At 41.6% G+C, this 23815-nt stretch overlaps 2 protein-coding genes across 4 annotated transcripts; both read left to right on the top strand.

Moving 5' to 3' along the window:
• The first annotated feature begins 6950 nt into the window (after positions 1-6950).
• Positions 6951-16500, top strand: galcb (galactosylceramidase b). 3 transcript variants are annotated; one of them, XM_080480278.1, is made up of 17 exons: positions 6951-7135; positions 7370-7438; positions 7538-7601; positions 8421-8534; positions 9677-9816; positions 9895-9933; positions 11279-11409; positions 11651-11806; positions 11907-12031; positions 12127-12254; positions 12428-12517; positions 12605-12694; positions 12783-12927; positions 14121-14301; positions 14406-14569; positions 14740-14816; positions 15133-16500. In XM_080480278.1, exons 1-17 carry the CDS (start codon positions 7001-7003, stop codon positions 15274-15276), a joined length of 1992 nt encoding a protein of 663 aa, XP_080336404.1. In that variant the 5' UTR covers positions 6951-7000; the 3' UTR covers positions 15277-16500. The 3 variants fall into 3 exon arrangements, with proteins under 3 accessions (XP_080336404.1, XP_080336405.1, XP_080336403.1); XM_080480279.1 differs by lacking the exon at positions 11279-11409 and adding an exon at positions 10088-10215 and having other exon boundaries at positions 6958-7135; positions 15133-16436; XM_080480277.1 differs by having other exon boundaries at positions 6982-7135; positions 9677-9933; positions 15133-16436.
• Positions 16501-17546: 1046 nt separating this feature from the next.
• Positions 17547-22877, top strand: ak7b (adenylate kinase 7b; the record flags this gene model as incomplete). Its single annotated transcript, XM_080479824.1, has 16 exons — positions 17547-17624; positions 18000-18108; positions 18339-18433; positions 19374-19481; positions 19576-19659; positions 19806-19894; positions 19977-20067; positions 20157-20234; positions 20734-20883; positions 21141-21260; positions 21337-21397; positions 21635-21757; positions 21969-22163; positions 22243-22463; positions 22580-22738; positions 22839-22877. 16 exons carry the CDS (start codon positions 17547-17549, stop codon positions 22875-22877), a joined length of 1800 nt encoding a protein of 599 aa, XP_080335950.1.
• Between the last annotated feature and the right edge of the window lie 938 nt (positions 22878-23815).

Here is a 23815-nt window from a genome sequence, read left to right as displayed (position 1 = left end):
CTTCTTATTTGGGGTTTAACAGCAGTTGGCTTCAATAAAGTTGCAAAACCGCCATCTGCTGGTTCTATCGACATTGTTTCCCACCGGTCTCGTCGTCCCTGATGACGGTCCCCCCCTCTCTTCAATCAGCAGCTTTTTTGACCCTGATGACAGTTTCCCTTCTTCGTCTTCTTCTTCTTCGTCAGCCGGACCGGTAAAATAGTGCCATAATAACCTTTAAAATTAAACTTTAAAGTTTTTCTTTGCTTCGGCGCAGGTTGTACGTGATGGAAATGTCTATATTTTGTCAAAACCAAACAAAAGCAACTACAATAAAGCCAATTTCAATGAAACCTTCTGGTGCAAAACGCAGTGAAAAGTCCTACAAACTTCTCCCGTTGCTGTTGCATTATGGGTGTTTTTGCAATCTCAGCCTGACAGCGTAGCTTTGAGGCTAAAGATAGTTTCTCAACTTGGGGCTTAGTGTTGCATTCTTCAGAAAATTTGTTTGGAAAAAAAAGAAATTAATGTTTTCTTAAACATATTATTTTTTTTTTCAATTTGTTCATCTGGCGGACTGAATTTAAGATTCTTGCAGGCCGGTTTTTAGCCATGAGCGTTTATGTTTGACACCCTTGATATAAATGGTTACACTTGTAGTTTCTGGAATCTATTTCAATAAATAAAAATTGTTGATTTATCTCGTCACACGCACCTGTTCTAACAGATACTAATATTAACCATTACACATATTTAACAATTCTGTCCTCACTGGTTCACGATGAGTAGTGATTGATTGAGATGGTTGTTTTATTGGACGAGCCAACAAAATAATCTGATTGATCACACAGAGAAATATCCGAGAGGCCAAAAAGATCCTAACTATTAATATGGGTTCCTGTATATTGAACAAGGAGCCGACGGGAGGCCACATTTTGTGAGTGAGGCAGAGGAGAGACGGATGTCTTTTCACAGCAAACTCTGTTCCCGGAGGAGCTGCCGTTAACCGGCCGTTAACCAGCGTTTGACAAAATGTCTGCAGACTCTAATAAGAGAGTCTCTGCAGCAGGTAGTAAAGAGTCCAACGGTCGGTAAGAGAAGCTCTGCATGAAGACGACATGAATAAAGTCATTATCCCACACAGGATGTGTAAAATATAGAGTATTCACATTTGCTCGCTGTCGTGGCATGTTTGCCTGAGTTGCGGCGGAACAGAGCTGAAAATAAGAGGATTTCCGTGTTTTGCTTGTCTGTCTGCTCGAATGCAGTTTGACTCCATGAAAATGACACCAACAATTGTTCTACCTTGAATAACAAGTGCATTAACAAGGACGACGCACAGCAGAGACACGAAACAAACAGGAAAAGACAACAAAAGCCACAAAGAGGCTCACAATTACTACAAAGAGGCAGAAAAGACACACAGAAGGACCTCAAACAACTAAAGGGACACAAAATTTTAAAAAACAACAACATAAGAGGATACTAACTAACCACAAAGACACACTTCATCATCAAGTGGACAAAATCACACAAAATAGGCGTAAACGTTTTACAAAAAAGACATGAAACATTAAGCAATGGACAGACTAACATCACAGAGATTCAAAGTAAGCACTAAAAAAGACCAAACGACACTAAATCATTAAAAGATAGACAAAATGAAAATGTAGAGCAACAAAATGACCTAAAAAAAAACAATTAAAGGTGATCACAAATCTTCAGGAATTGAGATCAAACGATTGCAAAAGGCCACATATCATGAACAAAAACACACAAAATGACCACAAAGAAACTGTAATAATACAATATAACTACAAAGAGTCACACATAGAGACAAAATGCAAAGAAAGAGACACAATGGACCACAATATGACTATAAACGACCTGAAAGAGGAACAAAAAGAAACACATAGACACAAAAGATGACAGTGAAGGATGCAAGATAAAGAATGGAGATAAAACATTTACAAAGAGGCACAGAGTACTCATGCATTACAAAATGAACAAAAAAGGGACACAAAAGATGGACAACCACAGAAAAAAAAAAGAAAAAAAAAAGGTTAACCACGAGACGCTCTGAATGATCCATAAACAGACGGAACAACAAAGTAAACCAAAACACGGAATCATTTTCAAACCGACAGAAAATGAACACATTCAAATGTAAATGGAAGCTAAAAAAAAACAACGAGTAAACCGCCTCAAATGGCCAAACTCTCTGCTAGAATTTGATACGAATACAATTCCGATCCATTAGCATACGAGCTTAGTCGCAACACGCTCGTCCGACAGAACAAAAGCTGAACGAGTTCATTGTTCGCTCGGTCTGTCTGGGAAAGACAGACCGGCTACCTTTGCCATGAGAATCACTCCGACCATTTATTTATTTATTATTATTTTTTTAAATCTCACAGGTTCTTTGGTGGAAGCTGAAAAGAGAAAAGTGTGATCGGCAGGGATGGAATACAAGCACGAGCATGAAGAGGAAGAAGGAGATCAGGAGGTGTCGATTATGTAAGACCATCACAAATATCATGGTGAAGACCTGAAGAGGGAGCGGAGCTATTTTAAACCTGGGCTGCAGCTCAGAGGAAGAAGCAGTGTGGGCTGCTATGTTGGCCATCGCAACAAATTCTGCTTGTGTGTGTGTGTGTGTGTGTAGTTGTATGTGTGTGAGTGTTTATTCCCCTTCCTGCAGAAACCTGGCAGATCCGTGGCGGACTGGGACTTTAAAGACACGTTGCATAATGCGGGCTGGGGCCTTTCACGGCACAAAAAAAAAAAAGAAAGTCTCCCGGTCAAATCGTCCCCGCTGCTCACTGCTGTTTGGAGCTTTTTGTTGCACAAAACACAGAATCGATTGTGGTGGAAATGAATCACACATTGTTGAGAATGCTGAGTTACACAGGTCAGCCGAAACATTAAGACCACGGTACTGGTTTTAGAATGAGATGCAACAAGCGGCAGGAGAATATTTGGTCCTTGAAACTGATGCATTGGAAGCAGGAAGAAAAACGTGTATACTGGGGGTCTGCAACATGCGGCTCTGGAGCCACATTTATTTTATTTTATTTTATTTTATTTTATTTTATTTTATTTTATTTTATTTTATTTTATTTTATTTTATTTTATTTTATTTTAATTTTAATTTAATTTAATTTAATTTATTTTATTTTATTTTATTTTATTTTATTTTAATTTTAATTTATTTAATTTTAATTTTAATTTAATTAATTTTTAATTAATCTAAAATGACTCATTTCTAACAGGGAATAACTAAGCCTTAAAAAAACAAGAAAAAAAAATAGCAAAACTTAGAAACCAGACAAAATGTCCCTGTAAATAGCGTTTGCTGTACTTTGGTTAATTTAATTCTTTCTGTACCTATATATTATATTATTATTATTATTAAAGTTACATATTTTAATTTATCATCTTTTATTTAATATTCAATTGTCTTCCTTTTTATTTTCTGTGGAGCAATGCTTAAATAAATGTCCCTCTTAAATTAATAAAGTATTTCTATTCTATTGTAAAATGTCAGAATTGTCTGAAAAATGCTGGAAAAGGAGGCTGAAACTGCTAAAATCAGGTATAAAAACGAATCACAATGTAATGGAGTGTTCATCTTAAATTGTGATGGAGACTTCATATAAATGTGACATTAGATATAGTTTTTGTACGCGTTTCAAAGGTATTGTGTGTCTGAAACTTTACTGTTAACTTCATTTTAAAGGTGAAACGTGTTTCGCTGCAGAACCGTGGTATACACACGACATATGTTTAGCTGGATTACGTCAATTTGAATCTCCTAAACAAATGTCTGAAATGACCATTTGGTCAAGTTAAAAGTCAGAATCGTGCATTACGTGGAGCTATGGGCAAAGACAACTTTTCTTTAAGTTTCAACAAAGTGAAAAGTTAATATCAATGTGTATATTTAGGCTCTTCAGGGCAAAGTAAAACAAAATCCTCTAGATAGTCAGCAAATACAGATTGTTTCTTACAAGGAAGCCAAAGTCACAGATGATGAGGTCTTCGGTTGATTACATATAATACTGGATAAATACAACAAGTGATAATGGGCTCACTGGAATGTAGCACAACAGAGAAACATGGCTTGGGGGGGGGGCACAAAAATAGCATCTGTTGCTACACTTCCAGTCACTGCATTCTGGATTAGTGTGTGTGTGTGTATTGATTTGGCATGTTGAGTCATTTGCTTCACGGTAGCTCGGTGAGCACAGGAGAATACAGCGGAGTTTGTATTCTGTACACTGAATGAACCGTGTGGTTGAAGTCCGACTTTCACAGTTAAACTGTTCACCCATTAGTCCTCCTGATATGAGAATGAAATGGATCATCAGCGTGTGGCTCCCTCAGTTTAGGATGATCACTGTTTTTGCTGGTAAAGTCACGGGGCGTCACGGTTCTGAACCGAACGTGGGGCTGAAATGTTCCGGCTCGCCTCTTTGTCGTGGTGTAGTTTGAAACGCTGAACCTGCAGGGGAAAACGGTCAGTACTGCCATAACCCGACGCCCCGTGTGTGACTGGACTGAACTCGACCGGAACCCTGACCCACGTTGACCATAAGAAATGTGACGTGGGACTAAAACGAGACGAAAGGGAACATTAGAATCCATGTGAGTCCAAAAACAACAACAAAATGATCATGAACCTTTGGGAAGTGAGAAGATCGATGGTTTGATTCTGGGCTTGTTGCATCCAAAATATAACCAACAATGCAACACCTGACAATACCGGAGTGATGTTTGGCCATTTCGAATGACATAAAGCCAAAAATAACCTACCAAGCTCACACTTTATTACCTCGCTGAGCATTGTCAATGTGTCTCAGGCATTATGAGAGTATAATTAAAGTAATGTTTTCCAAATGAATGCTTTGTTTGATTGTCAACATCCAAATGTGACACAGAAAATAACCTTCTTCTTAGGAGGAACCCGACCTTGAAAAGGCCCCATTGTGATGAAACAACTAGACATAAAATAAAAACAAGTGACGCAGAATGGCCGTAAAACAAACGTGAAGAGGACTCAAAACGACCAAAAAGTTGGAAAAGAGGCAATAACAACTGCAAAAATACACAGAATGACCACAAAGAAATAAAACAATCACAGATAATTACCGCAAATAACAACAATTAAATAACACTAAACGCCCTCAAAAAGATTCATAAACGGCCATAAAAGGACACAGAATGACCACAAAGAGGGACGAAATAAAGGGGAAACTGCACATAATAGCACACACAATAGCAAACTTAGAGTTTAGAACAAAGAGCGACACTCTTTTTGGGATTTGGTTTGTTTCTCTAATAAAATGAGAGTGTTTCACACACCTTCCCCACACAGGAAACGCCGATCGTCTCGGATAGAAGCCGATGAGACGCTGCAACCGCAAGACTCCTCTCAATGACAAAACGTTATATTTATACAGCCTCCCGGCCTGCGTGAGGCTTTCCCGCAGAGCCGTGTTTACGTCTGAACAACAGAAACTGGTGCCAGCTGATATGACACATCCGCATGATGCCAACTCTCTCCCGTGGCGACCCGCCGGGTCGGAGGTCACCTTGAAATAAAGGCCAGCGAGGCCCAATCCCGGTTAGTAAGACACATTCCTGCTCACGCTTCTGAACTTTGCGCCACTCTGATTTGAAATTGCCCGGATCGAGCAGCAGCATCGTTTTTCACAGCCATCACGGTAATCTTGATTTATGGAACACCCTGCATGTGGAAGCAGCCGGGAGGGCCGTCTGTGAGGCCCCGCGCCCTCTGGTGGTCACATACGGAACTACAGGGTGGATTTCCATCACGACTACCAGAAAAACATTACTATTTATTTCTATTTATTCCATAATCTCAACAAGTAAAGTAATAATTTTATTTGAAATTAATACTTGAATCCAATTAAGTTTGATGTATGAGCCACTGTTAGTTAGAAAATTGTTCTTTGATAAGTGAATAAGAAATAGCTGCTTTTGTCAATTTTGAAAAGACAATCATTAGGTCATTACACTTATGATGAGATGATTTCATAATCCAATTCTTTACACAGGTTAGTTCAGTTATTGCGTGTTTCTGAATCAGACATCTTTATTTACATCGTAATATGACAAACTTCGACCAAGGACATATAACATAGAGCTCATGAGGGTCAAAGGTCAGGGAGCCACGGTGGAGACCTGTCTGCTGCTATTAAGAAGGTTTTTCTTGCGATGGGACGAAAGTGCTAATCATTGCACCACCATGTGAAAGCTCTGTATGCATGGACACTGCAAATGAACGACTGAAAAACTAAAACTAAAATCAACAAATACTGTAATTCTTTACCACTACCACTACTACTACTACAGCAGCAGTAATAGCAACAACTTCAACAACAACAACAGCAGCAATTATTACAATTACAACTTCCACTTCTACTACTAAGACTACATTGGCTTCTTCTACGACTACAACAGCAACTACTACTGCTACTTCAACTATTACTAAATGATGATTATATTCTTCTGTTATCACTTATTCACTCTTTGTTTGGTGAAATATCTTTAGTTGATTGTTGTGAACTGTTGAATTTTATATTTAAGTTCGAGCAATTCGATATAAATGAATAAATAATGAAACAACAACTACTAATGCTACTACTTCTGATATTGATCAAGGAAACTGATGTAAACACGTTAATATTTTTTTTTTCGTTAATGATTATTATTGACACGTATTATTTCCACCTTAAAAAAAAGTCGACACTTTTTTAGTCCGCAGGCTGTAGCTCTTTCTACGAAGAGCATAAAGCGCAGCAATATACACAATCAGTGTTTTATGGTTGTAGATGGTTTATAAATAAAGTTTTAACGCCGATTATAGTTGTATCCAGCGGGTCTGCGCCGCCCTCTGGTGGCTGTCGCAGGGAACTGCAACTTCCTCTTTCTTCCCCTTCCTCTTCTCTCCGCGGTCACGTGACGGGGTTCAGTCATTGTGTGTGATGAGCTCAGCATGGTGGTCTCCCTGCTGGTTCTGTTTTCTCTGCTTTCAGCCACCGGCCGCGGCTCCGCTCAGACGTACGTGTTGTCGGACGAGGGCGGGGCGGGGAGACGGTTTGACGGGGTCGGGGGTTTGAGCGGCGGCGGGGTGAGTTTGGCTTTTTCTTCAACACTTCCTGGGTCCAGCAACACTGACAACAGTGTGTGTGTGTGTGTGTGTGTGTGTGTGTGTGTGTGTGTGTGTGTGTGTGTGTGTGTGTGTGTGTGTGTGTGTGTGTGTGTGTGTGTGTGTGTGTGTGTGTGTGTGTGTGTGTGTGTGTGTGTGCGTGTGCCTGTGCCTGTGCCTGTGCCTGTGCCTGTGCGTGTGCGTGTGCGCGTGTAGGCCACTTCTCGTCTGCTGGTGAACTATGCAGAGCCCTACCGCAGTCAGATCCTGGACTTTCTCTTTAAGGTGAGTGTGCGCGTGCGTGTGAGTGTGTGTATGCGCGTGACCCCTGCATGTTGTTTCAATGGACGGATCACCCGCTTGTATTTCTTTCCTCTGCTGCAGCCAAACTTTGGAGCCTCCCTGCACATACTGAAGGTGGAGATCGGAGGAGACGCCCAGACTACTGGCGAGTATTCCACTTTCTTGTATCACAAATATTGTGCATGTTTATTAAATTTTTTTCAAAAAGTAGTGTAAATATCATGCCAGATTACCCGAAAGAAAAAGACAAAGTACACGTTAACACCCCCGATGCACAATTTCTTATATTCCATTTGATGAATGCTGTCAAAATGCAGTAAAAATAATACACACACCTTAAAAAAATAGTGAAACTTCACTATGAATGGTCTTTTTTTTAACAGCCTACAGTCCAAATTCCACTATTTTAACTTCAACTGGCCTCTAATTCTACAAAACATTGCTGTAATGTTCTGTAAACTAGTAATGAATGGGTTTGTCAAGCAGTAGTGAAAGGGACAGCTCCAGCTTAGAACTGAGTGTTCATAACTAATAAACTGTTTATGTTTGGCTGCGCTCCTGAAGACAATAACACACACGCGGTCACATGATAAAGTATCCCGTCCTCGTGATGTTTGTTCACTCTTGCACATACCTGAAGCTACAAAACCCAACCCTGTGGGGTGGGGGGGGCATGTTGGCTATAGTCAATAATCAGTATGGTGCAGTTTGTAGTAAATGTAAAAGCTGCACATTGACCGGAGATGTGGCCAGTGACAGGTCACTCTCTATTGCCTGCTGATAGAGTTTCACTACTAGTTTGTTTGCTTATTGTGAAGAAAACAGCCATAAAATAAATATATAATATAAAAAAACAGGAAATAATTGTTTTTTTTTTTTAAGCATTTATTCTTAGCTGTCGAAAAACAAAAGGACTGTAGCAGAGCCTTGACTGAACATCGAGCAACACCTTGATTCCCATCAGATGGAACGGAGCCGTCCCACATGCACTACGAGGACGACGAGAATTACTTCCGCGGCTACGAGTGGTGGCTCATGAAAGAGGCCAAGAGGAGGAACCCGAACATCACACTCGTCGGTGAGACGAAACCCAATTATGACGTATTCAGAGATGCATCGTCTAGATGTCGGATTTATCATTCATGTTTTTATTAGTGCTGTCAATCGATTAAAAAAAGAAAGAAAAGATAACTGATTAATCGCACAATTTTCTGTAATTAATCGCGATTAATCACAATTGATTACAGAAATTTGTGCCGATTTATTCATGGGATTAATGTAGACTCAACACACAGTGACTAAGTTCAAAGAGGATTTTTATAATGTCCTTTTTAGCTTTTAAGTTTAGCAAAAAAAATAAATACATTTATAAATAAACACCCGGTTTTGTGAGGGTGCGAGACAGAGAGAGAGAATTACTTCTGTGGTCCTTAAATTCGGCTTTACAAAGTGTGCAAATGACTTTATAAAGTGAAACTTTCTGCCTTAATATTATTCCATAGTTCAATGAATGAGTGAACCGTTTATTCCGGTGCAAAAATGTAGTTTTGTCCATTCAGAGTATAGTTCTTAAAAGTTCACGCGCACATGTTTTTTTTGTTTTTTTTCCTTTTTACAGGATAAGCCCAGGCTTATTTTTGCCTTACCTTTAAGAATCCATACAGGTGATACCAGAAAAAAAAAGGCATAAAAAACAAAACGTAACAGAAAGAAGAGAAAAACTAAAACTTAATCTTAAGTAATTCTTCTTAATTATTTCTGATTTCAGTCATTTTCCATTGCAACCATTCTTTTCTTTTTCGAAGCACAACTTAGATTTACACAATTTTAAGTCGTCCATAATATGACTTTTTAAAATAAAAATGTTTTTAACATTGATTCTCTTTCAAAGACTCCCAATCCTCTTAAATTATAATTACTTTCTCTTCATTTAAATTTTTTATAAAAAATTTTTTGGAATACTGGTGGGAAGACTCTTATATTTTACTCAAAATAATATTTCTAATCGTAGTTTCTCGGTGTTCTGCTGTTCTGTAGCCGCGCTGCTGCACCGGTAAGGGAGTGGGAAAAAAACACAACAAAAAAGTAAACAAAACGATAGTATTATGTAAAAAAAAATAAAATAGTTACCAGTTATTATTATAATGAATATATTTTTTTAATTTACATTTTTAATTATAATTTGATTCTTATATATAATTCTTCTGGGTGTCGCTGCAGGTTTGCCCTGGGCTTTTCCCGGCTGGGTCGGCCACGGGAAGAACTGGCCCTACGACTTTCCGGACGTCACCGCGTCGTACGTCGTGAGCTGGTTCCGTGGGGCCAAGATGTACCACGACCTGGACGTCGACTACGTCGGGGTGTGTGGGCGTACGCCTGCATGTAGACGTCGAACAGACGTAGTAAGACACTTGAGTAATGAATCTCTCTCGTCTCAGATCTGGAACGAGCGAAGCTTCGACGCCAAGTACATCAAGGTGAGTCGGTCTCTGTCCTTCGTTCGGCTTCCATGCAGTTTGATGCGAGTGTCTATGAACCCGGAGGAGAAGAACAGCCACCGACATTGAGAGCTTTAATGCGACTCTCCGTAAAAGAGAGAGTTCCCCTCAGAGCGTGTGTTTACTGCCGAAGGTTCTCCGCAACACGCTGGATAAGGTCGGTCTAACCGGCGTCGGCATCGTCGCAGCGGACGGCGATTGGAGCATCGCCGACTCCATGAATCTCGACCCAGACCTCAACGATTCGGTTGAGGTGATTGGGTGAGTACCGGCGACTGGAGCTCACGCACCGTTGTTAACGTCCGCCGCGTTTCTCTGCGTCTCCGCCGTCCTCTTCCTCCTCCTCCTCCTCCTCTTCCTCCTCCTCTATGAATCAATCCTGATCTGAATGTTCGTGGCTGTTCTTCTGCTTCAGCAGTTGAGCTGCGATAACCGCCACCGGACGCATGTGTTCGTTTATAGCGTGCGAATGTGGCAAACTCGAATACTGTAATCTGAGATTACGTCTCCGGATGAACAAATGAATGATCACTGCCATCATCTGAAGAGAGACAGATTAAATCTTTGTTTGTTTTGGGGGTTTTATTTTATTTTATTTTATGGGGCTCGATTAATCTCATTGTTACACGCTACATTGAATTTGCATATTTTGCATGTTATTATGAAAATACTGAGGCATAAACAAAAGCGCAACCCAAAAAATGACGACAACGAATAATGTGTTTTCAAACAGAACTTGGACTAGATATCGGACGTTCTTCAATGCATCTTCAGCCTGGATTTATTCACTAAAATAATATGATCTTTTAACCGGGTTTACAGTGCGCTCCAAAGTGTTGGGCCATGCTACGGTGTTTAACAGCGAGAGGAATGACAGTGGAGACAGTTCCCCCTTTTTTTTAAAACTCATTAAGCCCTGAAGTAACATCAACATCTTTCACTATTGCTTGCAGTGAGTTTTACATTACAACCGTCTCCTTCACATCTAGAATGTGTGTACACACATATATGTATATATATATATATATATATATGTATATACTGTCATTTATGGACTATAGGTCGCTATTCTTTCACACTCTTTAAACACCACAAGGCTAATTTATGGATTTGCTGATACATGTGTGATGCGTTCAGATGCATCATGTAACTTCGACTTTTCTTTTTTTTTTCTTTTTAAATTTGGTGGGAGCAGCTTATATTCAAATTACATTTTTATATGTATATTTATATACATAAAAAAACCTCATACATGGTGAGCAAAATCCAAGCTGAACCAGTTTTTTTTCTTTTTTTTTTTTCTCCCTGTTTATTGCTGCGTCAGCTGCTGCGCTACACTCTGGACAAGTTCGGTCTGCAGAGGGTCAGGATCATAGCCAGTGACAACCTCTGGGAGCCCATTGCCCAGTCGCTGCTGCTCGACCCCGAGCTCGGCACGGCCGTAGACGTGCTCGGGTAGGACGCCTCCGAGCTTCTGAGCCGCTTCGCCGAAACCTTAAAGCTTCGCGCTGCCTAACAAAGCCATTCTCGCTGCGCCGCCTCTCTTTATCGAGAGATATCATCTTCGTGTGATTCTGTAAAACCGCGCCGTACTAACAGCATGCGGTGTGTTTGTCGTGGAGCACATTGTCTGTTGTACGATCAAGCCAACGTCAACCAGTCTGATCTGCGGTGTCGTTCCATGCGGGCCGAGCAGGGCTCATTATCCCGGCACCAAGACCGTCGTCGACGCTTTGAAGACGCAGAAGAAACTGTGGTCGTCGGAGGACTACAGCACCTTCAACGACGAGGTGGGGGGAGGATGCTGGGCCCGGATCCTCAACCAGAACTACGTCAACGGCAACATGACGGCGTGAGCAACGTTTTGAGCAGATCTGACTGGAGATTCTCTGATTAGACCAGTTGGATCACGTTGTACTGGTGTCGGCGCCGCCATACTCTTTCCCCTTTAGCACAATCTCCTGGAACCTGGTGGCCAGCTACTACGAGGACCTGCCGTTCGGCAGAGACGGCCTGATGACGGCCGAGGAGCCGTGGAGCGGCAATTATGTGGTGGAGTCTCCCATCTGGATCACAGGTCTGTTTAGAAGTACAATACAGTGAACTGGTTTGCTTCTTAACACAAACAAAAAAAAACCCAGCAATAACCCTTTAACCCTTTGCGCTCTGCAGCTCACACCACGCAGTTCACGCAGCCGGGATGGACGTACCTGCAGACGGTTGGACACTTGGCTCAGGGTGGGAGTTACGTGGCCCTGACCGATGGCAAAGGAAACCTCACTGTTGTCGTAGAAACCATGGCAAGTTGAGCGTCCTTTATTTTCTGTTTTGTAGAAATTAGGTAGAATTAGACGTTTATCGTGTGGACGATCAGGTCAAGAATGTCACAATAGAAGAAGTGAAAACAGATTTTGTTTATTATTATTATTATTATTATATACACACACTGAAACAAAGAATTGTCCTCTTCCAGACTCATGATCATTCAGTCTGTATCAGACCTCCGCTGCCCCACTTCAATGTGACGTCCCAGAAGGCAACTTTCCAGTTGAAGGGATCGTTCGTAAGTCCAGGAGGGACGTCGATCGATTTGTTAATAATCAGCGAAGTCAAAGTTCTTCATTTTTATTCATTTTTTTCCCCGTTCCAGGCTTCCATAAAGGAACTCCAGGTGTGGCAGTCGCAGTTCAACTTCCAAACCAAAAAGCCCACTTTCTTCAAGAAGCTCCCGCCGCTGAAGGTACGGTTCTAATTGACGGGTTCTCTGCGACACGTCGGCGAGAGTCTGCAGCTGTAACCGACTGTCCTTCTGTCCACGGTGACTTCAGCTTGCCGGCGGCTCGTTCAGCCTCAATCTGGGCGAGGACGAGGTTTACACGTTCACCACCATCACCGCGGGAACCAAAGGAAGCTTTCCCGACCCGCCGCCCTCCGCCCGCTTCCCCAAAGCATACAAAGATGACTTCAACGCTCGTGAGTGTTCCAGTAACGATCCCTCGTTTCCTGAATAGAGTTTGAATCGTTTCAACAGGATCTTGTTGGTTGTAATGTTAAAATCTCTTAGTGAAAACATTTATGTTAAAATGGTTTGTTATGTAATCAGCTGATGTCGACTCATCACACAGAGCAGCCAGTCCAGTGAGGTTACTGCCCCAGTATTCACACAGTAACACACAACTTGGGAACTAGTTTTAGTTTAAGTTACTCTACCAGAATCCACACGAGAAAGATAAATTTTTTTAGTTGTTGATACAACAAGACATCTCTAATGCGTCATCAATACCTTTATCTTCTTGTTCTTATTTTGAGTTTAACGACAGTTTGTGTCTATAAAGTTGCATTACCGCCATCTGTTGGTTCGTTCTATCCATGTTGTTTCCCGCTGCTCTGTTCGTCCCTGATGACGGTTCTTCTTCTTCTTCTTCTTCTTCTTCTTCTTCTTCTTCTTCTTCTTCTTCTTCTTCTCCTTCTCCTTCTCCTCCTCCTCCTCCTCCTCCTCCTCCTCCTCCTCCTCTACTTGGGTTCAACGGCAGTTGGCATCCATACAGTCGCATTACTCCCACCTGCTGGTTCCATCCATCTACATTGTTTCCCACCGCTCTCGTTGTCCCTGATGACTGTTTCCCTCTCTCTCTCTTAGCAGCAGCGGTTTAATCCCTGATGACGTTTTCCCTTATTCTTCTTCACTTGGGTTTAACGGCAGTTGGCGTCCATAAAGTTGCACCACGTACTTTGTAGAAATGTGTGGTGAAGGTCTTGTTTTCATGTAGTGATTTATTCTCTGTGCTGATACGAACTTTAATGGAAGTATATTTGAAACTTAACTTTAAATTAATAAATTAACTGGAATAAAGCAAATGAAATCAAAAGCTTCATGTGTCCAGAGGAAGGAGCTTAAAAGGAGGTTATATCCCAAAAATATCAAGAACATTACACTGAAACACACTAATTCTTTTATGTTTTAATACTTTAAAAAACAAAACACTCAAACACTCTTATCCTTTTCATTGGATCATCTTTACTTTGCGCTTTACCAACAACAACTTGCTCCTCTGCAATGCCATCACTACACTTTGAATTTGTGTCATTCCATCAAAGTGCTGCTATGAAGTCCCGAAAATTCGTCGGCAGCAGTTCGCCTCAAGCGTTTTCCTTTCCGGCCGCAGGGAACCCCCCCTTCTCGGAGGCTCCCAACTTCGCCGACCAGACGGGCGTGTTCGAGTACCACGCCAACCTCTCCGACCCCGGTCCTCACGTCTTCACCTTACGACAAGTCCTGACCCAGCGGCCCGTGACGTGGGCGGCCGACGCCGACCAGACGGTCAGCGTCATCGGGGACTACCAGTGGTGAGAGGATCTTTCTTTTCTTTTCTTTTTTTTTTTGCACAACTTGCACGACTCCTGGAAATGGGTTTTTAATCTTTGGTGTGTGTTGTTGTTTGTGTGTGCAGGCAGAACCTGACCGTCGCCTGCGACGTGTTCATGGAGGATGTCCGTACCGGCGGCGTGTTCGTCGCAGCCCGGGTGGACCGCGGGGGCCAGTCCATCCGCAGCGCCAAGGGAGTGTATTTCTGGGTGTTTGCCGACGGCACCTACAAAGTTACAAACGATATAGGTCAGGGAGAACGCGCCGCTTTGGTATCTAGAGAATTCAAGGTTGTTGTGTTCGCATTGTAACGATTTCTAACTTGTATTTGATTGTTTCACTTCTTGTCCGTTAGGATCAAGGACACCGTTGAATTATGGGTAATGCTGTATCTCACGCTGTTTGTTTTTTGTCATCAGCTGGACAGACTATACTTGCTGAGGGCCTGTCTGGAACCCGAGCGTATCACTGGTACACGCTGTCAATCACTGTAAAGGTGAGTAACCAGAGGCTTGATAATGTGTTTTGTTCTTTTATTTTTTTAACTGTTTTTTTTTAACTTTTTATTGCTCCTTTCTGCTAATAAAGCTCTGATTTAGCACAACATTAGGGAACTGTTTCACAAGAAAATAGGTCAAGGTCTGCAAGATTGGCAACACTGAGGTTATGTATATATATAAAAAAAAAAGGGTTTTAATATCAGTTTTGACTGGAGCTCTTAAAAAACCGGTTAAAACAGTTATATGGAAAGTCCTGCTGGACCTAATAACGTGGATGATCGAGGTCTAACGTTGGATCCGTCTCTGTTTCAGGGCCAGTTTGCGTCCGGTTTCCTGAATGGATACCCCCTGTGGAAGAATGCCGTGGTACTGACTCCGAAGAACGGCTGGGCGGCGATCGGAACGAACTCTTTCCAGCTCGCGCAGTTTGACAACTTTGCGGTGGTGGCTGATTAAGTGTCTGAATGTGAAACGACGACTTACACTATGCTGTGAATGTGCTTTTTAATATCTCACCCTCATTCGACACGTCAGTGTTTTTGTTACGACGATTTAAACACTTTTCTCTCTAATGAAGTCGTATCAAAGACGCAGTGAAAGATCAGGGACACACGGAAACAAAACGCACGGAATTGTTCAGGATTTTGCACTCTGTGATTTTTTTTATATGATTCTAATTACTTTCTAGTTTTTATAATTCGTGTGTGAAAAGTGACTGGATGTTCTTACCTCACTGATATGAGCAATTTAATAAATAATCTATTTTTAGCAGGAAGGCAACTCGACCAGCTTGAAAGGATTCGTAAAGTTCTGAATGTGAGGGATTAACGTGTTACAAAGAAACGTGTTGCAGTAATCCCACTACTTTTGGCAGTAATGAGTGAGTAACTAAATATTACATGTTGATGAAAGCAGTTGGAGAGTTGCGATCTCTCTCTATGCGACTCACTTCGCCAACTGTTGATGTCTCATTCACAAAAGTCTTGTTTGGTGGAAGAAAAGCCAAAAAGCATCGGAATATACCCACAGTATGTGGTGAATACCTCGATAACACGTGTGCACATTGGTAGTTTATATCATTCGTTTTTGTGTGTGTGTTGTTTGTTTTTATTTTTTTAAGCTTTATAAATCTTTGAAGAATCCTTTGAGTCAATCATACCTGCACACACAAGTAATACAAGCCTTACTTTACCAAGTATCTTTATTTGCAGTACTTGTGCAATACTTTCTAGTTCTATTCAGAATTTATATGGGTTGTCCACAGTCCAGTTGATGTGATGCTACTAAATAAATCATGACCATTTAAGCCTGAGAATCAATAGATGTGCAATTAAAAAAAGAAAAAAACTACTTTTATTTTTCAAATAAATGTGTGTGTAATTTATTCCAGCCTCGTTTCCAGAAGCAGAAAGTACCTGTGAAATGACAAACACAACCCAGGACACCCAAGTAAACATGATGCAGGAACCAGAAATTTAACGGGACATATTCAGACTATATGAGCAGGTAAATGTTTCCACTAGAAGTGCTCCAGTAGAAAACATTTCTTCCAACACACGTATTTAAGAACGAGCTTAAATAATAAAGGAGTCTTTTCAAGAAGATTTTCAAACTTCTCTGGCGTGTGAAGTTTAGTTTTTGGGAATAAAATGACTGAAATGTCTTTAGATGTGCTTAACCAACAATAAGAGAATGGCCTGCCTGTTTCCCGTGTCTATTGCAAACTTTACTCCACTTTTGTCCAGGCTGCCACAACATACAACGTGACCACTGTCTCAGGCCAACAAATTTCAAATGAATGGTTTTAAGTGTGTGTGTGTGTGTGTCAAAGGTTCCACTTCAAAACCTCACTTCTTGTCTGTAAAGCTTTGTTTGGTCTTGGACCCAAAAACAGATTTACCTGTAGAATGATAAACATGGAGACACCCGAGGTCCTCAGGAAGAGATTTACGCAGTGTTTTAGAGTCAGAAACAAGTTGAAGCAGCTGTGGAACAAACTTCCTGAACACTTGAGGACTGCTGACACACACCTCTTAAGTGATTGATTGGATTTAGGAATTAATAGGCAAACTGTCAATATCTTGATCGAATCGTGTGTAATGTGTAACATGTAAGACTGGAATGCTGAAATCCAAACAAGTCAGATGTGTGAAAGCAGTGTTCAGTCTTTTTCTTCAGAACTTTATCTAACAAAGAAGGAACAAACAAACATGCAATCAAACATAACAATCAAATGATTTTGACAGACAACTGCTCACAATAAAGAATAGTTAGATAATCTTCCCTGCTGTGATGGGTAATTGGGAAATTTTTAAATATAAAAAAAAAATGAGAATGACATATTTTAATGATAAAGTATAATAGAAATACAAAAGGGAGTCATTGTTCTTTTTGGGAGAGTTCTTGAAATATTTTGACAGTTTTAATGCGTTGTTTTGTGTGTTTACATAATTTGATATTTTAATGTGTTCAACTTGACAAAATGTGGGCTCACATTTGCCAAATTTCATTTCTGAATATGTTATTTGCTTATTAGACTTATTCCATTAACTATCAATTCAATTTCCATATTTTTCTTATCATACGCGCTACCGTAAGTCTAAATTCTACTTCCGGATGTCTGACGTCGCTCGACACGCGCGGGGGACCCGTCTCCGTGGTAACGTTACACAAACTTCTACACGAGCTCTGGAGACTCAAGACAGAAAGAAGAAATAAAAAAGAGGATGGAGAAAATGAAACCAGCTCCTAAAAGAGTTTTTGTCAACAGGATAGACTCGTATGCGTCCAAACACATCGCTAAGGTAACGTTTTAATGTGAAAAGTCTTTTTTATTTATTTATTTATTTATTTATTTATTTATTTATTTATTTATTTATTTATTTATTTTAGCAACTAGCTTAGCTCCTCTGTGCTGTGTGTGTTTACAGCTGTTAAGTGAAAGCGGATTGGAAGCAACTGAAGACAACTCTGAAGACCTGGATGGTGAATCTCAGACGGACCAGAGTGAAACAGGGTTTGAGCTCGTCGGGACCGTCTCAGATCAGTCAGACCAGGAGTGGCCATTTGTTTTGGAGCAGTATTTTGTAAGTAAAAAAATAAATAAAAATCAGTTCCAAAAATCTGCTGCTTTGAGTTAAACAAACCCCCAAAAAACATTCTTTATATTTGTATTCAAGCAACCAGACAGGGATGATTTGTTGTCCAAACTTCTGGCCTGTGATGTTATTATCTACAACATCAGCCAGCATGATGACCAGGTGGATGAAGGCTTCTGGGCTGTTTCAGGTCAGTCTGGGATGGTTTGAACTGGCTGTTTATTGTCCAATCATTTTATATATATATTCTAATTCCAGCCCCTATTAGAGTTGATAAAATCTGGGTCTGAAAATAGGAAACCTGACGCAGCATATGCTTTAGTTTCTATGAACTTGGTGAGAGTAAGTAGACTGCAGAGCAAATACACCTTGTGACAGGCAATGATTTATGGGCTACTCCTCCTGTGTTTTTATTTATAGCTCTTCACGACGAAATGGGCCACTTCTCTAAGCCAAAGGTGTTCATTCTCATCTCCACGGTGATGACCTGGGCCTGCAACAAGTCCCCGGATCCTGTGAGTGGATTCATACTGCGCTGTTGTCTGACACGACGGCCATTTGTTTGGCTCTGTCTGCATGTAGTAACAATAGCCGGTAGTTACAGTATAGGTGGAAACATATCTATTTTAATTTTAGTCTCAGCAAAATTAATATGGAATGAAAATATAAATATGAAAATGTTATTACAAATTGCTCAGGTTTAACTGAGATTCAACAAAAAGTCTTAAATACTTAGTTAGTTTTTGATCTTGAAAAAACAAATGATTTTACATGTTTTTTGTTTTATTTTACAAGAATGTACAAATGGCTCCTCAATAGTGTTGAAATTCATTTCTACAAAGTATATGTAGTATACACACCAGCTTCAATTCTGTGTTCACTGGATGTCACAATCCCAATCAGTTCTCTCATATATATATATATATATATATATATATATATATATGTATACAGTATGTATATATAGATATGCTATTTGGAAATTTTTACTTCACCAGAATTGCTGTAATGTGTGTGATTTTGGTCACTTTTAAATTTTGAAATAAATATATATATATATCTTTTTAACCATAAATGGCTTGTGATGATCTTGATTCAAGTGGAACATTCTCCAAATATATGTGAACAAGTGTCATATATACTAGTATAACTAGAAATGATGATAATAAAAAAAAAAAAATGATACTGCACATTTTGAATTTAAGACAAAAACAAACTTTATACCATAGATAGATAATAAATTCATCAAACAGATAAAAAGTGACTGTAATCACAGCGGATGATGTTCTAATTTTCTGAGAATCAAAATTACATTTGATGAACGCTTTCAATAAACCTGTGGATATATTTTCCCCCGCTGCATTCTGTGATTGTTTTAATCAAGCCAAGTAGATCATCATTCGCTGATGGCTGCAATCATGGATTCTTTCTGGTGCCTTGTCCTTATTGTGACAGGACGACCCGGAGCTGCTCACCGACGAGAGTTTCAGGCGCAGAAAGGCTCATCCGAACTTCAGAAAGCACATTGACCTGGAGAAGAAGGTGGTGAAGCTGGGCAAAACGGTCAGGAGGAATATGAGTTTGACATTTTCTCCAGCAGACGCGTTGACTTGAGAGTCGTCACGGTGACGGTGGCCCACGGTGCTTTTCCTTTCAGGACAAAACGAGGTTCTCCACATACGTGGTGGCGTCGGGACTTCAGTATGGGATGGGGGAACAGATCTTCCACTACTTTTTTAAGGTGAGATAAAAATATCAGCTTCTTCTATTAGAATTCCACTGAACTCCACTCAGAATTTATCGATCAGAATTTCCATCCTCAACAATCGAAAAGGCCATTTTTCCTTCCACTCGTTGCAATTAATTCAAATGATCCCTGCCCTGTAGACTTCATGGATCGGAGAAGAACACGAGATTTCCATCTTTGGAGACGGCGACAACTTTGTTCCCACGGTTCACGTCAGAGATCTGGCCAGGTTTGGACACACAGAACACGCAAAAGGTGGAGAAGAAAATATTTAATCAATAGAACGTCCTCCTCCTCCGGATGTCTTCCAGGCTGGTTCAGAAGGTGGTGGTGCACCAGCCGGAGCCTCAGTACCTGCTGGCTGTCGACAGTTCCAGCTGCACCATGGGGGACATTGTGAAGGTTTGTGTGATCGAGTGATGAAGATCAAACTACGGGTGGATTAACGAGGGAGAAGATGTTCTACTAACGTGGAACTGTTCCCCCTCCAGGCCGTCGCCACTGAGCTCGGACCGGGGAAGATCTGCAAAAAGCCCGTCGAGGAGGCCTTCCTCGCCAAAGACTTGAGTGTCAGGAGCAGTTGTTGGAAATTGTTGGCAAATTGATTAAAATTAATACGACTTCATAGGAAAATTGACGAGATTTCAAATAAGAAGTTCTTAACAAACTTGTGTCGGTTGTAGTTTCAGCCGAGGTTTTGTTACGCCTACACAAATCATTATTATATTACTATTTATTAAAGGGTCATGCAGTTCCAGCAATTTACTTCTGCAGTTATTTAGAATATTTTGAATAGCAGTGCAAGTGGATGATTTTTATTTTGTGCTTTTAGTAGCACTGCAAAGGTCTTTATATATTTACTTCATATATCTGCTGATCACGGTCTCACTTCAATATATAATAGAAAGTGAGTTTGATGGTATAATTCCTCTTGCTGAGAACGAGTGTGAAGTCCTAATTATGGTTAAATATATTTGTTTGTTTTTCTATGAAGGAAATGAAAATTCTCCTAAAAGCCAAAACGTTCCTTTCAGATCTGTCGACGTGACACTTCTTTGCACTTGACAGGTCATGGAGATCGATTCCATGCTGGTCAACCTTCGGATGTCTGCCGTCCACATGGAGACGCTGTTCTCCGTTAACTGGCTGTGTAAAGCCGGTCTGGTGGAAAACATGGAGGCGGTGGTGGAGGAGTACCGGCAGGAGCGGGGGCTGCAGGTCGGTAGCAGACGTCACCGACATCTCCAAAGAATAAATGAACGTTAACGGCATGAATGTCTGTGTGGGGGAAAGCATTAACAGTCAATTTGTCTCAAGGATGAAGGACATAATATGGAAAATTACACTATCACACAATAATTTACAACAAACTTTCTAATAAATTAAAGAGTTAACTTAATATATTCTATTTATTTTACAATATTCTCTCCATGCACCATATCTGCTGAATAAATAAACTGTCCTTGCTTTTCCAGCCCCTACGTATGTGTGTGCTGGGGCCTCCTGCAGTGGGGAAAAGCACAGCGTGCAGGGCGATCTGTGAGCACTACCAGCTGCATCACGCCTCGTGGAGGGACCCCGAGATCGTCCCACAGGTCGACTTCCGAATGTTTCTCTGTGTGTGTAGTTTGTACAACAGTTTGACTTATCGCTTTTAATTTATGCCCTCAGGAAGGTGTGGACGCTGCACGTGACCCAGAGAACAGCCCGAAGCACGTGGATCAAAATGGAAGTACGGACCAAGTTACTAGTGAGAGTCGTGCTGATGAGCCGGTCAACTGACATTTATTGTGTTCATTGGAGGATTAACCAATCCTAACGATAAGAGTGATTCTAATTTAGTTTTTTTATTAAGTGGCTTTTAATGCTACTTTGTGTCGAATGAACCAACCAACCAGAATGTTCCAACTTTTTTTTATTTGATCTTTAACAATTGCAAATAAAACGTCCCCAAATCATTTTGTCTCAGGTACTTTGGACGACCGGCTGAAGACGCTGAATGAAAAACTACAGTCAGCTCCATGCAGAAACCAGGGTTTCGTTCTGGATGGTTTTCCTGAAACCTATGAGCAAGCTAAAGAGTTCTTTGATGGTGAGACACAGAAAAACAAACAGTATGAGATGTGTGTACACAATATATAAATACTCACCAGCTGTTTCTCTTTAGGCGGAGACGACGACACACCCAAGATTGTACCAGGTCTTTGTCGCACATTTGTTTATTTTCACCGTCCAAATCCAGCGGATGGGAAAGCCGCTTCAGGTTGTCGTTCCTGTGAATGTTGTCCGTGTGCGACCTGCAGACTTCGTGCTGTGCCTGGACGCGTCCGACGACTTCCTGATCGACCGAGTGATCAACCTGCCCGAGAGCGCCGTGCAAAAGCACAACTACGAGCAGGAGCACTTCCTGAGGCGGCTGGCCGAGTACAGGAGCAACGTGGACGCCGACCCTGTCGTCAACTACTTCCTGGAGATGGACGCGACCCCCCTGCACCTCGGTAGCACGCGGCTACGACTTTGTGGATCTGCTTCCTTAAGGTGACTGAATTGTACCGAGTTCCTTGTCTCCCCGTCCAGAGGTCACCAGCAGCAGCGAGCAAGACTGGCGGCTGCTCATGCTGAAGGTCTATGACACCGTGGGTCGGCCCAAAAACTACAGCTCCACCAGCCAGGTGGAGGAAGAGGAGGGGCAGAGGAAGGCCGAGGAGAGGCTGAAGAGAGAGGCCCAGGAGAAGGAGGAGGAGGAGCAGTGGCAAGAGGAAGAGTCCAGGCGCAGGGAAGCTTGCTGGAAGGAGTGGGTGAGTGGAAGAGAGAGGGGGGGGGGCTTTACCACGACAGTGATAATCACTTCATTCAAAAACCAACAGAAACTTTCCACACACCTGTTCAGTTCAATGTGTGATTGGTCGATCAGAACCAGAAGCGGGAGGAGACGAGGCAGCAGGAGGAGGAGCTGCTGGAGGCCCAGTCCCTCTCCATGAGGAACTACCTGCTGGAGCGCGTCATGCCGACGCTGAGCCGCGGACTGGCCGAGTGCTGCAGGGCGAAACCGGAGGACCCCGTGGACTTTCTGGTATTTCACTCTCCGAAGTCCACACCTGTCTCCCCTTTAACGTCTGGCAACCGTACGATTGAACGCCCCCGGGGACGTCTTCTGGTTTATTCTCTTCCAGGCGGAGTACCTGGTTAAGAACAACCCCTCGGACTTCTAACAGCAGAGATTAGCTCTTGTCGGCGAATCCGCGCGAGAAGTGAGTAAAACACGAGATCCTGACGCCAGTTTCATTTCTTTCTATTTTATTTTTTTTTCATTAGTCTTCGAGACTCGTCAAAGTGTTTCCGTCACCACGCTTGCAAGTGTCCCTCAGTTCATCTTTGGAATCTGATAAGGTCTAATTAGTAAGTGGCCCGTTCTCCTGCCCCCGTTGGATTCCCACTCTTGATTTCTTTGGGCTCTGGTGTGCTCGCCATTACTTAAAATCGCCCCAAAAAGCGAATGAAAGCGCGCACCGAGCCAGAAGCTAATTATGGAAGTTAATTTGCCTAATGAACTTGGTAAACTCAAAAGTCGACACGCTCGGCTCGTAATTGCTCTGATTTGGCTGCCGATATCCGGGAAGGATGAAACGCTATAAATGGCAGTGAGTTTGCGGCTCCCCCATGTTGCCACTCACGACTCCAAAGTGCACATAATTGGCTGCAAACGGACCTCCAAATTATTTCATTGTACACACCTAATCACCACGCGGGGAAATTAACCGAGTTTATCTGGAAAACATGGTGACGCAGGCTGCCGCGGGATAATTTGATGCGCCATCTGCGAGTCCCAGGTACACAAACACTCAGCCACAACACGGGGAGTTTCCTCAAAATAAATCCCAGACGAGGCCTGTAAATATTATGTAAACATGTCTGCTGATTTTCTAAGTGAATATTGTAACATGGCAAATTGACTGCAAATTCCCCAAACTTGAGAAGTTGAGTCTGTGAATGGGAGCTCTTCAAAAGGATCGTTTCTTTAAGCGTCTGCAGCGATCGCAGGTTCGTATTCGCTAGTTTTTGTGTTTTTGATTGCATACTTAAGTTTGAATTCTCAGCTAAAGCAAGTGAACGACTGAACGAGCAGAATGAATGGTTTTGTGTATTTTAG

The sequence above is a fragment of the Lipophrys pholis genome (genome assembly GCF_963383615.2).
Source record: "Lipophrys pholis genome assembly, chromosome: 14".
In the NCBI taxonomy this organism is placed as follows: domain Eukaryota; kingdom Metazoa; phylum Chordata; class Actinopteri; order Blenniiformes; family Blenniidae; genus Lipophrys; species Lipophrys pholis.
Note: the sequence above shows the minus strand (reverse complement) of the source record. Positions and strands in the feature narration are given on the sequence as shown.

What these genes read in the sequence shown, in the direction of transcription:
- galcb (XM_080480277.1), top strand. Translation starts at nt 7,001, where the DNA reads ATGGTGGTCTCCCTGCTGGTTCTGTTTTCTCTGCTTTCAGCCACCGGC. An exon ending in AGAAGCTCCCGCCGCTGAAG is followed by an intron (nt 12,695 to 12,782) that starts GTACGGTTCTAA and finishes CGGTGACTTCAG; the next exon opens with CTTGCCGGCGGCTCGTTCAG. An exon ending in CAAAGTTACAAACGATATAG is followed by an intron (nt 14,570 to 14,739) that starts GTCAGGGAGAAC and finishes TTTTGTCATCAG; the next exon opens with CTGGACAGACTATACTTGCT.